The 17,632-nt window shown below is 39.2% G+C and overlaps 1 protein-coding gene and 1 pseudogene across 11 annotated transcripts in view; one reads left to right on the plus strand and one right to left on the minus strand.

Moving 5' to 3' along the window:
- The window catches only part of CFAP95 (cilia and flagella associated protein 95), a 248,679-nt gene that overhangs the window by 118,134 nt on the left and 112,913 nt on the right, over positions 1-17,632 (minus strand). For 8 of the 11 annotated variants that reach the window (XM_073878093.1, XM_073878092.1, XM_073878091.1 and 5 more), the window contains one exon: positions 5,898-7,726. The exons of the other annotated variants lie outside the window; for them this stretch is intronic. In XM_073878093.1, the coding sequence (XP_073734194.1) occupies positions 7,544-7,726 (183 nt within the window). In that variant the 3' untranslated portion in view covers positions 5,898-7,543. Of the gene's footprint in view, positions 1-5,897; positions 7,727-17,632 lie in introns of those variants that run through there. 11 annotated transcript variants of the gene reach the window in all.
- LOC112838679 (centrin-2 pseudogene) lies at positions 13,158-13,790 on the plus strand (annotated as a pseudogene).

The following is a 17,632-nucleotide window of genomic DNA, read 5'->3' on the forward strand; positions in this document are numbered from 1 at the left end:
GGAGAACACAGGTAGCAACCTCTTCGACCTCAGCCACAGCAACTTCTTCCTAGAAACATCGCCAAAGGCACGGGAAGCCAGGGCAAAAATGAACTATTGGGATTTCATCAAGATAAAAAGCTTTTGCACAGCAAAAGAAACAGTCCACAAAACCAAAAGACAACCGACAGAATGGGAGAAAATATTTGCAAATGACCTATCAGATAAAGGGCTAGTATCCAAAATCTATAAAGAACTTATCAAACTCAACACCCAAAGAACAAATAATCCAATCAAGAAATGGGCAGAAGACATGAACAGACATTTGTCCAAAGAAGACATCCAAATGGTGAACAGGCACATGAAAAAGTGCTCCACATCGCTCGGCATCAGGGAAATCCAAATCAAAACCTCAATGAGATACCACCTCACACCTGTCAGAATGGCTAAAATTAACAAGTCAGGGAACGACAGATGTTGGCGGGGATGTGGAGAAAGGGGAACCCTCCTACACTGTTGGTGGGAATGCAAGCTGGTGCAACCCCTCTGGAAAACAGTATGGAGGTTCCTCAAACAGTTGAAATTAGAGCTACCGTTCGATCCAGCAATTGCACTACTGGGTATTTACCACAAAGATACAAATGTAGGGACCCGAAGGGGTACGTGCACCCCAATGTTTATAGCAGCAATGTCCACAATAGCCAAACTGTGGAAAGAGCCAAGATGTCCATCGACAGATGAATGGATAAAGAAGATGGGGTATATATACACAATGGAATATTATGCAGCCATCAAAAGGAATGAGATCTTGCCATTTGCAATGACGTGGATGGAACTGGAGGGTGTTATGCTTAGTGAAATAAGTCAATCAGAGAAAGACATGTATCATATGACCTCACTGATATGAGGAATTCTTAATCTCAGGAAACAAGCTGAGTGTTACTGGAGTGGTTGGGGGTGGGAGGGATGGGGTGGCTGGGTGATAGACATTGGGGAGGGTATGTGCTACGGTGAGCGCTGTGAATTGTGCAAGACTGTTGAATCACAGATCTGTACTTCTGAAACAAATAACGCAACATATTTTAAGAAAAAAGAAAAAGAAGAAGATAACAGGAGAGGAAGAATGAAGGGGAGTAAGTCAGAGGGAGAGAGGAACCATGAGAGATGATGGACTCTGAAAAACAAACTGAGGGTTCTAGAGGGGAGGGGGGTGGGGGGATGGGTTAGCCTGGTGATGGGTATTAAAGAGGGCACGTTCTGCATGGAGCACTGGGTGTTATGCACAAACAATGAATCATGGAACACTACATCAAAAACTAATGATGTAATATATGGTGATTAACATAACAATAAAAAAATTAAAAAAAGAAGATCTGCCCAACTAATATCCCATTCTCCCAGCAGCAGTCTGCATTCTGCCATAGTAGGCGCACACCAACAGTTCTGACAAAACAGTTCACAAGGGCCAAAAGAAAAACATGGAACAAATTTGTACATAGACATAGACAGATATAAATATACAGGATGTTAACTTTATAAACACACAAGAGATAGTGTTATTTTGGTGTCTCAGGTGAAATCCTATAAAGTACACATGTGGCCCCAAAAGAAGGCTGCATGATCACTGCCTAAAGAAGACATTCTCCAATGATCAAATCAAAGTTCCAATTTTTCTTGTTTGAGATGGTCTTTGATAATGACAAGAGGAACCACTGAAACAGTTATCTAAAGAAATCCAAAGCAATACAAAATACACCTAAAAGTCTGGGTTTCAGAGTAATATAGAGTTCGTTCAATCCAACATTCAATCATTCACTAATAGATGGCAACTGAATACTTGGAGTGGGCCAAATCTCTTCTGTCATCTTTATTTCAATACACCATTTTACTTGACTAGTTTAAATACAATTTCTTATTTTATTCTCCTTCTAAACCAGACCAAAGTGGATTTCTAAGTTGATCCCTCATGGCACACCCAGCTCAATTATGCAAAATGTAATGTTAGTCATTATGATAATACACAATTTCTGCTAAAGCAGATTAATTTAATTTTATTTTCTAGGTACCAGGCATTGTTCAAAGGTAATGATATGGCCATTAAGACTTTTTCCTTACAAAAAGGAAAAAATTCAAAGTAACTAGGCATTTAGATTTGCATACTTCAAACAGCTGTATACCCTAGATATGTTAATGAGTGTTAGGGGTGATTAAACTTGAATTTACAGTTTGTGGAAGGAAAGGTAATCCTAGGTAGGTATCCACTAGAATAGGCAATACATAACGAATTAACATTATAATACAAAAGAATGAAACTAGGCCACTTTCTTACACCATACACAAAAATAAACTCAAAATGGATTAAGGACCTACATGTAAGACCTGAAATCATAAAACTGCTAAAAGAAAATATAGGCATATGTAAACTCTTGGATATCAGCCTTAGTAATATTTTTCTGGATCTGTCTCCTAGGTCAGGGAAACAAAAGCAAAAAGAAACAACAAATGTTGGGAAAGGTTGTGGAGAAAGGGGAATCCTGTTACACTGTTGGTGGGAATACAAGTTGGTACAGCCACTCTGGAAAACAGTGTAGAGGTGCCTCAAAAAATTAAAAATAGAGCTACCCTATGACCCAGCAATTGCACTCCTGGGTATTTACCCCAAAGACACAGATGTAGTGAAAAGAAGGGCCATATGCACCCCAATGTTCATAGCAGCAATGTCCATAATAGCCAAACTGTGGAAAGAGATAAGATGTCCTTCAACAGATGAATGGATAAAGAAGATGTGGTCCATATATACAATGGAATACTACTCAACCATCAGAAAGGATGAATACCCAACTTTTACATCAATGTAGATGGGACTGGAGGAGATGATGCTAAGTGAAATAAGTCAAGCAGAGAAAGTCAATTATCAGATGGTTTCACTTATTTGTGGAACATCAGGAATAGCACGGAGGACATTAGGAGAAGGAAGGGAAACATGAAGGGGGGGAAATCAGAAGGGGAGATGAACCATGACAGACCATGGACTCTGAGAAACAAACTGAAGGTTCTAGAGGGGAGGGGGGTGGGAGGATGGGTTTGCCCAGTGATGGGTATTAAGGAGGGCACGTACTGCATGGAACACTGGGTGTTATACAAAAACAATGAATCATGGATCACTATATCAAAAACTAATGATGTATTGTATGGTGACTAACAACATAATAAAATTAAATTAAATTTAAAAAATAAAAAATAAGCAAACATTTGTGACTACATCAAACTAAAAAAGCTTTTGCACAGTGAAATCATCAACAAAACAAAAAGGCAAACTAGTGAATAAGAGAAGATATTTGCAAAGGATATATCCAATAAAGGGTTAGTATCCAAAATATATAAAGACCTTATACAACTCAACATAAAAACAAAACAAATTTGATTGAAAAATAGGCAGAGGAGCTGAATAGACATTTTTCCAGAGAAGACACAGATGGAGCAATCTACACATTCAATGCAATCCCCATCAAAATACCATCCACTTTTTTCAAAGAAATGGAACAAATAATCCTAAAATTTGTATGGAACCAGAAAACACCCCAAATAGCCAGAGGAATGTTGAGAAAGAAAAGCAAAGCAGGCAGCATCACAATTCCTGACTTCCAGCTCTATTACAAAGCTGTCATCATCAAGACAGTATGGTACTGGCACAAAAACAGACACATCGATCAGTGGAACAGAATAGAGAGCCCAGAAATGGACCCTCAACTCTATGGTCAACTCATCTTCGACAAAGCAGGAAAGAATGTCCAATGGAAAAAAGACAGTCTCTTCAACAAATGGTGCTGGGAAAATTGGACAGCCACATGCAGAAGAATGAAACTGGACCATTTCCTTACACCACACACAAAAATAGACTCCAAATGGTTGAAAGACCTAAATGTGAGACAGGAGTCCATCAAAATCCTAAAGGAGAACACAGGCAGCAACCTCTTTGACCTCAGCCACAGCAACTTCTTCCTAGAAACATCGTCAAAGGCAAGAGAAGCAAGGGCAAAAATGAACTATTGGGACTTCACCAAGATAAAAAGGTTTTGCATGGCAAAAGAAACAGTCAACAAAACTAAAAGACAACCGACAGAATGGGAGAAGATATTTGCAAATGACATATCAGATAAAGGGCTAGTATCCAAAATCTATAAAGAACTTATCAAACTCAACACCCAAATAACAAATGATCCAATCAAGAAATGGGCAGAAGACACGAACAGACATTTTTCCAAAGAAGACATCCAAATGGCCCACAGGCACATGAAAAAGTGCTCAACATCGCTCAGCATCAGGGGAATCCAAATCAAAACCTCAATGAGATATCACCTCACACCAGTCAGAATGGCTTAAATTAACAAGTCAGGAAATGACAGATGTTGGCAGGGATGCGGAGAAAGGGGAACCTCCTACACTTTTGGTGGGAATGCCAGCGGGTGCAGCCACTCTGGAAAACAGTATGGAGGTTCCTCAAAAAGTTGAAAATAGAACTACCATATGATCCAGCAATTGCACTACTGGGTGTTTACCACAAAGATACAAATGTAGGGATCTGTAGGGGTACGTGCACCGCGATGTTTGTAGCAGCAATGTCCACAATAGCCAAACTGAGGAAAGAACCAAGATGTCCATCGACAGATGAATGGATAAAGAAGATGTGGTATATATACACAATGGAATATTATGCAGCCATCAAAAGGAATGAGATCTTGCCATTTGCAACGACGTGGATGGAACTGGAAGGTGTTATGCTGAGTGAAATAAGTCAATCAGAGAAAGACATGTATCATATGACCTCACTGATATGAGGCATTCTTAATCTCAGGAAACAAACTGAGGGTTGCTGTAGTGGTCGGGGGTGGGAGGGATGGGGTGGCTGGGTGATAGACATTGGGGAGGGTATGTGCTATGGTGAGCGCTGTGAATTGTGCAAGACTGATGAATCACGGAGCTGTACTTCTGAAACAAATACTACAATATATGTTAAAAAAAAAAAGAAGAAGAAGATAGCAGGAGGGGAAGAATGAAGGGGGAGGAAAGAGGAGGGGGAGACCAACCATGAGAGACGATGGACTCTGAAAAACAAACTGAGGGTTCTAGAGGGGAGAGGGGTGGGAGGATGGGTTAGCCTGGTGATGGGTATTAAAGAGGGCACGTTCTGCGTGGAGCACTGGGTGTTATACATAAATAATGAATCATGGAACACTACATCAAAAACTAATGATGTAATGTATGGTGATTAACATAACAATAAAAAATTAAAAAAAAAGAAGACATACAGATGGGCAAGAGAAACATGGAAAGATGCTCAACATCATTAATCATCAAGGTAATGCAAAGCAAAACCACAATGAGATATTACCTCACACTGGTCAGAATGGCTAGTAATGAAAAGATAAGAAATAACAAGTGTTGGTGAGGATGTAGGGAAAAGGGAACCCTTGTGTACTGTTGGGGGAATAGAAATTGGTATAGCTACTATGGAAAAAAATACGGAATATCCTCAAGAAATTAAAAATTAAAATACTAGAAATACTACATAATTCAGTAATCCTAATTCTGGGTATCTACCTAAAGAAAATGAAAACACCAATTCAACAAGATTTATGCACCCCTATGTTTATTGCAGTATTATTGTAATAGCCAAGATATGGAAGCAACCTAAGTGTCCACTGATAGACGAATGGATAAAGAAGATGTGGTACACACACACACACACACACACACACACACACACACAGAGTGAATATTACTCAGCCTTAAAAAAAGAATGAAATCTTACCATTCGTAACAACGTGGATGAACCTAGTGGGCATTATGCAAAGTGAAATAAGTCAGACAGAGAACGGCAAATACTATATGATTTTACTTATATGTGTAAACTAAAAAACAAAACAAATGAACAAACAAACAGAAAAACACTCATGAATACAGAGAACAAACTGGTGGTTGCCAGAGGGGAGGGAAATCATGGAGAATAGGTGAAGTAGGTGAAGGAGATTAAGAGGTACAAACTTCTAGTTATAAAATAAATAAGTTATGGGAATGACAAGTACTACATAGGGAAGAGGGCCAAAAATATTGTAGTAACTCTTTATTGTGACTGATGGTAACTACACTTATAATGGTGAGTATATCGTAATGTATATAATTGTCAGATCACTATGTTGCACATCTGAAATTAATATAATATTGTATGTCAACTATACCTCAATTAAAAATAAGAAAAAGAATTAACATTATATATAATATACATACTTATGCATATATATATATATAAAACGTGTGTGTGTATTATGCAGACAAATACTTTAAAGCAGCAAGAAATTATGGTCAAACTCTGCTGGTGAATGCTTACCTGGCATATCCACATTTTCTTTATTAATTATCATTTCTCCACTCACAAGGCTTATGGTCTTTACCATATTTTGCTGGAGTTGGAGGCGATGCTAAATTAGCATTTATCATGAAATGCTATTTCATGAATTTATTTTTTAAAGAAAAATAATGATAGTAAATTTAAGCCTAGGCTGACCAAATAATTAAACCCATATCCTCAAAAGAAATGAAAGGTCTGGGGTGCCTAGGTGGCGCAGTCAGTTGACCGTCTGACTCTTGGTTTTGACTGAGGTTGTGATCTTGGGGCCATGGGATCGAGCCCTGCATGAACACAGAATCTGCTTGGAATTTTTTCTCCCTCTGCTCGTATCCCTCCTCCAGTAAATAAATAAATCTTAAAAAAAGAAGAAAGAAAAGGTCAAATGCACTTCAAAGATCATCTAGAGCCTGCTATTTATGTAAGAGGAAAACCTACTTAAACCTCTGCGGGTTTCTATATGCTCATCCTTAAAGTGGATGGTGAGTCAGAACAATTGCCAAGATCTCTTCTAAATCTAACATTAGATGACTGGATTTTCCCATCAAACCGTAATGTTTCACTAAGATTCTGTCTACATCTCTCCTATCCATGGACTCAAAAAGTATTATCTTAAGTAAGGAAAAACGCTATGCTGAATAAACAATCCACACTGCAGTCAGCTACTACAGATAAATCCAAGTCTATAAATAGTCACATTCCCCACTACCATAGGGCCAGTGTTGCCCAAACTTCAGTCATATGAGTTTCATGTCAAATCTGAGTGCCACCTATATTTTTATTCACTTAAAAATGGAATTTAAGGTAGCTTATTTTTTTAATTAGCCATATCCTGAGCAATCATAAGCTTTATGCTAGCTTTATGCATTTTTCTAATAAAATTTGAAATAAATACATAGTCTATAAATAAAAGAAAATTCCACCAAGTACCATCAAGAATTGTGTTGTACACTCTCGGTGGTATACATACTAAACTTTGGAAAATACCAGAGCAGCTAATGAAAAGCATATATATATGCTGGCCTAGAATATATAAAATTTTGTTTTTGAAGGAACCTACTATAGTAACATTTCCATTGCATTTATTGGGATAGAAAAATCAACTGTTATTTCCATTATTCTTTCATTAGTTAGAGAATCTGATTCCACAGATTACTTTTAAAAGGGGATAATAGGACCACCAGTTAATGGGTAGAGTTTTCGTTTTACACATGAATTAGCATAAATCCCACTCTCGTCATGCCAAGGGTTGATGCCAAATCTTTTGGAACCATCAAGATCAGTGAACTGAGAACGGCATTTTCTGTGGACTACTGAATAATCATCTTGACAAGGATAATCCTATTGGGTGGGGGGAGAAAGAGAAATAATATTGAATGACCAAAATATGTAAAAACAAGTGATTTCTAGAAGTTGATCTTCAATATGTTAGTCTTATTACGATCCAAGTTTAATTTACACACAATTAACCTAATATCTCAAATTACAAATGCCTCAATGAAAAAAAATGGCTACAGTATTTATAAATAATTTAATTCTGAAAAAAGCCTCTAGATCGTGGTTGTTTTATTTATAAAACTAAAAAGATAAATTGTTACACATGTAAAACTTTTGTAAACCATAAATACACGGCCCAAAGAACAACTTAAATTTTATGATCACCTACATAAGACCAAAACAATTATAATTTAACTATCATTCAACACCTTTTTAAAGTTAATATAAATTATAATCATTCCAAAGAATTATATCTTAGGTTATATCTTTCATAGTTGCTATCAAGTCGTAAATGCCAAACTCAAAGATTTTTTTCCTCCGAGAAATTGACCTCAGGATAACTCAGCATCATGTTTAAAATACTTATCCTTAAAGCACTTCAGAGAAGATTCTGTTGTGATAAAACAAGACACTCTCATTGACCACTTCCCAAAGGAAATATTGATTCTCTCAGATTACATCAAGGGTAATGGCAGACAAGGAACATAAAGCCCTTGAACTGATTATCTAATTTCTGCTTAAAATTGGTACTAATTTTAAAGCACTAACACAATATTGAAATTAAATCACCAGAACTATAAAACAACGAAAGAACACCACAATAGTTCTAATCTTAGACTGGCCTTATTGAAAATAATTGAAAAATTTAACTACATATTCAACCATAACAATAATAATAGGGTCAACGGATTTACTGAGTGTCTATTATGGGTTGGGCACGGTAGTTGGGTGTTTGTATCTTTTAATCCATAGCAGAACTCTGACATAGGAATTATTACTCCCACTTTACATATAAGAAAAGACAATTTGCTTAAAATCTCAGAAAAAGAGGATTTAAAGAATGTCAATATTAAGCAACTTAGCCAGGACTTCAAACTAACTATCTAATTGTAAGATCTATTATCCCTCCAGTACCCCCATGAAATTCTCAATAATTAAGAGATGAAAAGAAATACAAATGACAAAATCCTAAAACTATATTATATCCATGTTACTTTCTATAGTTTGGGCTTTTGTTTTTCATAGTCAGGGTCTAATTTCTTTGGGGCTTGTATGTTGGGTTTTGGTTCAGTAGAGACCCTTTCAGTGAGATTTGAGAATTACTGGCCAAACCTGCCTGCTCACAGGGAGGCAGGATCTGCTCATTCCTAGGCAAGCTTCCGTCAAATTGAAGGAAGCGTCAAATGCAGGGTTGATGTGTTCCTCTAGCATCTCCTAGGTGGGAAGGATGATTTATTTTGATCAGGTGAGTGACAAGATTAAATGTGATGTTTTTTAAGAAAGGATTCTGGCAGCAAGAAGGTACTAAAGACTGAAGGTAGAAAGGACCAGATTCCAGAACTATAATTAGAATTAGAATAAGAACTCACATGTCATCAACTGATGTGGATAAACAAAATGTGGTCTATCCACGCAGTGAAATATTATTTGGCAATACAAGCAATAAAATACTGACAGATGCTGTAGCATAGATGAACCATGAAAACAGGCTAAGTGAAAAAAACTAAACCAAAAGACTACACATTGTATGATTCCTTCTACAGAATGTCCAAAATAGGCAAGTCCACGGAGACAGAAAGTAACTTTGCAAGGGACTAGGGGGAGGGGGAGAATGAGAAGAGACTGTTAATGGGTGCGGTGGCCAATTTTATGTGTCAACTTGACTAGATCACGGGGCATCCAAACATTTGGCTAAACATTATTTCTGAGTTGTGCCTGTAAGGGTGTTTCTAGATGAAATTAGCATTTGAATCTGTGGACTCAGTAAAGCAGTTTGCTCTTCCCGATGGAGGTAGGTGGGCACCTTCCAATCTGCTGAGGGAATAAAAGAAATGGAAGAAAAAGGCAGAGGAAGTAAGAATTTAGTCCCTTCCTGCCTGATTGCCTGAGCTCGGACATTAATCTTATCCTGCTGTTGGTACTCGTGGTTCTCAGGCCTTTAGACTGGGACTGAATTACACTACCAGCTCTCTGGGGTTTGCAGCTTGCAGACAGCAGACTGTGGGACTTCTCAGCCTCCATATTGCATTAGCCAATTCCTTACAATAAGTCTCTTTCTCTCTGCATATATATATATGTGGTTTCTCTCTGTAGAGAAACTTGATTAATACATATGGGGTTTCTTTTTAGGGGTGATGAAAATGTTGTCTAACTGATCATGCTGATGACTATATGACTCTATGGATATACAAAAATCACTGAACTGTACACTTTAAAAGGGTGAATTTTATGGCATGTGAGTTATCTTAGTAAAGCTGTCATTTTTTAAAAGTGGGTAGTAGGGGTAAGCAATCTTGAAGTTAGGAAAACTAGTTAAGAGACTGTTTCCTATTAACACACATGAAATTAAGTCCCTCCCATTATCAGAGGTGCATTGGTAAGCCAGCTCCCCACCAAAAAATCCCACACAACTTACTTGTGATATTTGCCAATTTCTGTGGTGTAAATACTCCTGCTATGGCTGACTTCGAGCTACCAAAGTGAAGTCAGTGAACACTGAGTTGGGGAAGACATGAGCATAATCAGCTCACACAAAATTTAAGAGGTGACTCCAACTCACCCTGAATCTACTTCTCCCATTTTGCATTGTGTGACAGCCATGTAATTTGGGTAGACTGATCCCACTCCAAACTGTAGGGGCAGAATCTAACCTATGACAATCACAATAATCCCTCACTTCTTTTTCAATGATAGTGATTGATCCAACGTCGGACATGTGTTTTGAGTTTGCCCAAACAAAGTAAAGCCTAAGACTTCAGTGATTTGGAGGAGAGAAACATTTTTTCCATTGTTGGACATAAATGAGGTAGCATCTAACACAGATTTCTATTGGTAGCCCCCCTCCAATCAGTTTAGCATGAAATCAACACCATAAAAGGCAGATTTGAGAGTCAGTAAGAAGCATAATGACATTGCTGTATCACTCCTTTCCTGAAACCTGACTTTTCAAAAAAATGTGAACGAATAAATTGCTTTTATTGTCTGGCTTGACTTGAGCTGGGGTTTGTACAACCTACTAAAAGCATCCTAACTAATGTGTACCTGAATAATCTGCAATGTTGGAACACTGAGTTACTGAGAATCAGAGCAAAAAGAAATGGGTAAAAACTAGGAAGTAAGACAAATATATAAAGTAGGGGTAAAGGCAAACAATAAATTTGTGACTAAACATATAATCAGGAATTAGGACACAAATACGGAATAGATGAACAAACAAAACAGGACAATAACAAACTATTAGGAACCTAGAAGGCGTAGTTATTTTAAGGAAGCAGGCTATGTTTTTCATGTTTTTCAAAGTTTAATACAAAAGGCACAAGACAGAATAAAGCAGTTGCACCAAGATTCGCCTTGAAAGACCTTAATATTTTTTTAAAGTTTTTATTCATTTATTTGAGAGAAAGAAAGTGAGAGAGAGAGAGAGAGAGCACAAGAGGGGGGAGGGTCAGAGGGAGAAGCAGACTCCCCGCTGAGCAGGGAGCCCGATGCGGGACTCGATCCCAGGACTCCAGGATCATGACCTGAGCCGAAGGCAGCTGCTTAACCAACTGAGCCACCCAGGCGCCCCTGAAGGACCTTAATATTGACTGCAGCTCAGACCCAAGGCCAAACTGAGATGGTAGGAGCCCTGAATAAGCAAGTAATTTGGTGTGCCACTCAAACCAAGTATACAGGGGGTAATCATCTCCAAATGATAAATAGTTTTGCCCTTTCTGTGTGTAACCATCCATTTGCCCAAGGTGAGATCACAGTTTGTTTCAGAAAAAAAATGGCAACCAAAAAGCAAAGTAATATCAGCTTCTAACATGCAAAATAGGATTTTTTAGCAAGATAATAGCCTTGCAATCCAACTCACAGTCTTGAGGACTTTAGAATATCAATGTCCAAACCTGGAAGACCTCAGATCATATGTAGGGAAAATATCTTTTGTATTAAGTCTTAACCAAAAGTTGGAATGGATAGTAGGAAGTCAGGGAAGAGTCTGTTTGGGGAATTACAGGAATGAGAAAATAAGGGAAAAGGGAAAAGAAGGACGGCAGAAAGAGCCAATGTATTTCCCAATTTTCCCTTTCCAAGACTTTAAATAGGCAGAATCCCTCTGACCTGGACAGAGAGAAATGTATCAGATAAAAGGGAGTAATGGCAGAAAGGCATAAGGAGGCCCCCGTCCCTCATGAAAACTCGAAACTAAGCATCTCAGGCTGCCCTTTCATTTGTCTGGAGTACAACAATACCCAGGCTGGTGGAGCAGCATGCTCAGGCAGAGGAAGACTCTGAGTCACCTCTGGCATCCTGTGGCAAGTCTGCAAGGGGGTTACTAACAGGAGCTGCAAAGCCAAACATTGGAGCTGAGGCTGATGGGAGGCATAGGAATCTTCTGTTGGGTCTACAATACCTATGGGAGTGGAAATGAGGATGAGTTATCCCAGACAAGCCATCTGGGCTCCAACCTAGCCCAGACAGAAAGAGAGGGAAATAGAAAAAGACTGACAGTTCAACATCCACAGACCATAGCCACCAATGCCAGCAAGGAAAAGAGCAGCTGGGTGAACTAGGGACATTACCTCAGAGACCAGAAGAGGCAGACGATAGCACACACAAAAATCCTACTCTTGCCCTCTGGCATCGGGATGGTAAGTCACTTCTCTCTCTCCATATACTTGGATGCGTCTTAGAGTCATAGTTACTATTGCTGTGTAACAGGTCAACCCACAGAGAGCGGTATAAAATAATCCCTATTTCTAGACTCTCTGGGTCAGGAATTTGGAAGAGGTATAACAAAGACAGCATCCCTCTGTTCCACACTGTCTGAGGCTTCAGCAGAGAAGACTTGAAAGCTGGGAGTGACTTGAAGGCCGGGGTTAGAAACATTCCTCACTCCAGTTGGTGGTTGGTATTGGCTGTCTGCTGGGACCTCAGCTGGGCTATTGGCTGGAACAACGACCCAGGTCCTCTCCATGGGCCTGCTTGGGCTTTCTCACATCATGGTGACTGGGTTCTGAGAATGACAATGGCACAGAGAGACCCAGGAAGAAACTACACTGCTTTTTATCACCTGGCCTCCGAAGTCACATAGCATCACTTCTACTGCAGTCACAGGTCACCCAGCTCTAGTGGAGGCAATAAGGACTCTGCCTCTCAATGGGAAGAGTGTCAAAATCACATTGCAAGAGTATGTGGGATGACCACACATGCTGCACCCATTTAAATAACAATCTGCCACATGGAGAAAAGTAGGCTGTGTTGGGGTTTCTCAAGATTACCGCTAGATTCGATGTATGTCGGTTGCCGTAACAACGGGCAGCGGAGTCCATCGGCAATGGCCTCTAACCTTAAGAAGGCAAGCATGGCATCATCTGCCCAGAGAAAAAGGATGAGTCCTAAGCCAGAGCTTACTGAAGAGCAGAAACAGGAAATCCGGGAAGCTTTTGATCTCTTTGATGCTGATGGAACTGGGACCACAGATGTTAAGGAACTTAAGGTGGCAATGAGGGCACTGGGCTTTGAACCCAAGAAAGAAGAGATCAAGAAAATGATAAGCGAAATCGATAAGGAAGGGACAGGAAAAATGAACTTTAGTGACTTTTTGACTGTGATGACTCAGAAAATGTCTGAGAAAGATACCAAAGAAGAAATTCTGAAAGCTTTCAAGCTCTTCGATGATGATGAAACTGGGAAGATATCATTCAAAAATCTAAAGCGTGTGGCCAAGGAGTTGGGTGAGAACCTCACTGATGAGGAGCTACAGGAAATGATCGATGAGGCTGATGGAGATGGAGATGGAGAAGTCAATGAGCAGGAGTTCCTGCGCATCATGAAAAAGACCAGCCTTTACTAAAATCAGTCTCTTCTTTTCATATTGTGTGAAACCTGGGTTTTGAGAACATAAACTATTTTCTCCTACTGACCTACCTGTACAACTTTAGTAACAATCTTGAATCTCTTTTAGGTACTTGAAAGTGTTCTTTGACATTTAAGTTCTCTTTAAGGTGACCTCCTGATTGCTTCAGTTCCCCAGAGCAAAACAAAAGCACATTAGGGTGGTGAAAAGGGTCTTAAAGCTTTCACCCACATGCATTTCTGCCTTGTATCACCTCACTCTTGTCATGCATTTCCACAATGATGCCACCCCAGAACGACTTCTTAGACAAGCACATGTTGTATCCATGCCACCAGAATCAGGGGGCATCTTGATGTTTCTAGTTATAACTGACACCCGAGTACCGCTTTCTCTTTTATAAAACCCAGTGAACTTATTCACGTGCATTTGGATGTGTGTTTGTGCTATTTGTTTTGTCTTAAAAATAAAGCCTTTCTTATTTAAAAAAAAAAAAAAAAGATTACCGCTAGATTCAACGATTTTGCTACAAAGACTCACAGGATTCAACATATAGTTGTATTTGTGGCTATGATTTACTGCAACAAATGGATACAAAGCAAAATCAGCCAAGGGGAAAGTGCAGGGCTGAAGTCCAGAGGAGGCCAGGTGCAAACTTCCAAGAGTCCTCTCCCGGTGAGTCACACAGGATGCACTTAATTTCCCCAGCAAAGAATTGTGAAATGCTATTTACTGGGGAAGCTCATTAGAGCCTCAATTGGCCAAGCTTTTTCTTGGGGGCTGGTCACAGAGGCGCTCGTTGCCTTGCAGTACCAGAATTCCAGACTCCCACAAGTTCAACATGAACCATATTGTTTGCACAAACGGTTTAGGTGCAATGAGCCTCTCTCATTAGGGAATTCTAATCCCACAAGTCAAGTTTCTAGATGCTAGCCAAGGCTTTTTAATAGATAACAGGCTCAGTTCTACTGTTAGTTCTTTTCTGCCAAAAATGAATGGAAGATCTCTGAGAAAATGAGAGTTTTTTAAAGGAGATTGAACACCTCCTATAGGAACTATTTAAATTATGGAATCAGACTAAGCTGTAAATGGACTGAAGGGTTAGTGTTTTCCTACTGGTGGTGGGCTCAAGAAGAAGGCCAGTTATCAGATACTTTTCCTCTGCATATGTGAGTTGCAGACAGTTGTTGTATTCCCACACCCTAACATAATATTTACATGTCTGTCCAACACTTATTTAGTGGGAGTGGGAAGAAATATTTAGAAATCCTCCATAGAAGCAGTTATGCGAATCACCACACGTCGTTGTTGGCTGGTTCACTGTTCTGGTGCTACACAGACCCTGAGTGCTGACAACGTTTATTTAAGATAGGGTAATCACTATGAGCTTTTTCTGAGCCCTTCAGGTAGACGAGGATCACAGAAAATTTTTGCCTGAGGTGTGGAATGGGTGAGTATCAGTGCACAATGGCTTACACAGAGCCAGACTGGAAGAGACATTTCACAGGAAGAACTTAGAGTACCTAGCAAGCGAACTGAAGATAAAGAAGCAAAGATGATCCATAGCTTCAAATCTGGATGGCTGGGAAAGTTCTAAAACCACTAAATGGAATAAGAAAGACATGGAGATGGGGGAGAATTTGTTATAGGAGAGAAATGATGAGTCACATTTTAGACGTTTTAAATGTGAGATGACATCAGTACAAAATCTTTGAAAGGTGGTGCTGTGGGATAGATGGCCTGGAGAGAGGTCAGTGCCCTATGCACAGTAGTAGTCATTGGCAGGGGAAAAATAGCTCTAAGGAACAGTATTGGGACCATGGATGATACCTGAATACAAACTGTGAATTACATAATTATACTGCACCAATTATTCCTTAGGTTGAAAATATTACCATAGCTATGTGTCCTTGTTCTTAGGAAATACACACTGAACTATTTATAGGCAAAGGAGCTCAATGTCCCCAGCCTACTCTCAAATGGTAAGCAATTGGTGACTCTGGGTAAAGACTATATGGGAGCTCCTTGTGCCATTCTTGCAACTTTCCTGTAAGTGTGAAATTATATAAAACACATTACCCCCAAAAGGTGATGGTTGAGGAACCATGGGAGTGAATGAATTCTCTGAGATTGCATAAAATGAGAAGCACAGAGTTCTGGATCCCAAGTCCTGTGGATGCTCACGGCTGAGTCCATAAGGAAGCCATGAAGGGCAGAGAAGGAGAGGCATGAAGTGGGCAATGTCATAGATTCTGAAGGTCGAGGGAGGTGGAGGAATGCAGTGGTAGCCAACAAGTGCCCACTTCCAAAGAAACTTCATAGAGGGAAAAACCTGACAAAACACAAACCAAACAACAGTGCTGTTTCAGGGAACTAGAGGAAGTCGAATGAAACATCCTGATAAAAGATGGGAAAAGCATGTCGGAGAAAGATATGCTGAGGGCAAACAGGCTCTATAGAAACAGGAAGCACTAAAGATGCAGCAAGAGAATATGGGGAAAATCTGCCTTAAGGTTAAGAAAGCTTTCCTCCTTTTCTTCTCTTCTCTTCCCTCTTCTTTTAAACAAATCATGGACAGACATGGTCAGGATGTTACAGAAGTGTCCTCTTAGCAGGCCCCTACTTGACCTTCTGACATGATGAAGAACAAACAGCCTATAGTTTTACCACCTATATCAATACAATGTATCAGCGTATCTTAAGAGTCAGGTATTCTGCGGAGGGGGAGACGAACCACGAGAGACGATGGACTCTGAAAAACAAACTGAGGGTTCTAGAGGGGAGAGGGGTGGGGGGATGGGTTAGCCTGGTGATGGGTATTAAAGAGGGCACGTTCTGCATGGAGCACTGGGTGTTATGCACAAACAATGAATCATGGAACACTATATTAAAGACTAATGATGTAATGTATGGTGATTAACATAACAATAAAAAATTTTTTAAAAAGAGTCAGGTATTCTGTTCTTAAATTCCCATCCCCTCCCCACCCCCATCCCCATGGCCCCCTGAATGCTATATTCTCACTCTGAGCACCGTTGTCTCCTGAACTTTCTTCGGAATAAAATGACATGACTGTTTCTTAGTCAACTGTATTCAGTCCTCACCCAGTTTTGGTTATACTTAGTCTTATTTGATTTCATCTTATTTCTCTGGGATCTTTTATTTTTTATGGTTTTATTTTTCAAGGTCATTTTCAGTTTTCAGCCTGCTTTCTGAAACATCAGTAACTGCCTAATTTAATATTGTACGATAATTTGAAAGCATAGTCTCAATTCCTTCATCCAGATCATCCATAAAAATGCACAATGTGTTATGTTTCCTGGCCAAATCAGTCATTGTGAACTAACCTTGTGTCCACCGTTACAGATAATTATTAGCCACGTGGCATTCATACAGCAAAGACCATTCTTCCCTAGCATACCTGTAAGTATGCTCATTTGGGGTACTTCATTTAGTCTTAAAAAGGTATTTGAGGCAGCAAGCTTATTTATATGAATGTCACATTGGATGGAGTAAAAGTAAATAAATATACAGGTAGATTACTGTGAGATTTCATTTCATTATTTTCAGTATACATAATGTATAAAATTCTTTAGCTGTTATACGCACTTGACTGAAGACCTGTCATCCCCTATTAAGGTTGTCTTCTATACACACATGCAGAGTGATGTGGGAGAAAAAGGACAATTTCCATACAGCCAAATCTACTTTACCAACCCTAGGGATCATGGAGGAGAGGTATCTCAGACATTCACTTCCTCACTTCTTTAAAAATGATTTCATTTCTATTGGATATTTTCTTCTCCCAGTGATTACATCATAGACCTAAGAGTAAATGGCAAATGTAGCTACAACAAACATATTACTAGTTGGATATATTTTTGTTATGTATCTAAGAAACATTTATTATA

This window comes from Callorhinus ursinus, unplaced genomic scaffold (assembly GCF_003265705.2).
Source record: "Callorhinus ursinus isolate GAN/ISIS: 27379988/994484 unplaced genomic scaffold, GSC_fseal_2.0 scaffold28, whole genome shotgun sequence".
NCBI classification, from domain to species: Eukaryota; Metazoa; Chordata; class Mammalia; order Carnivora; family Otariidae; genus Callorhinus; species Callorhinus ursinus.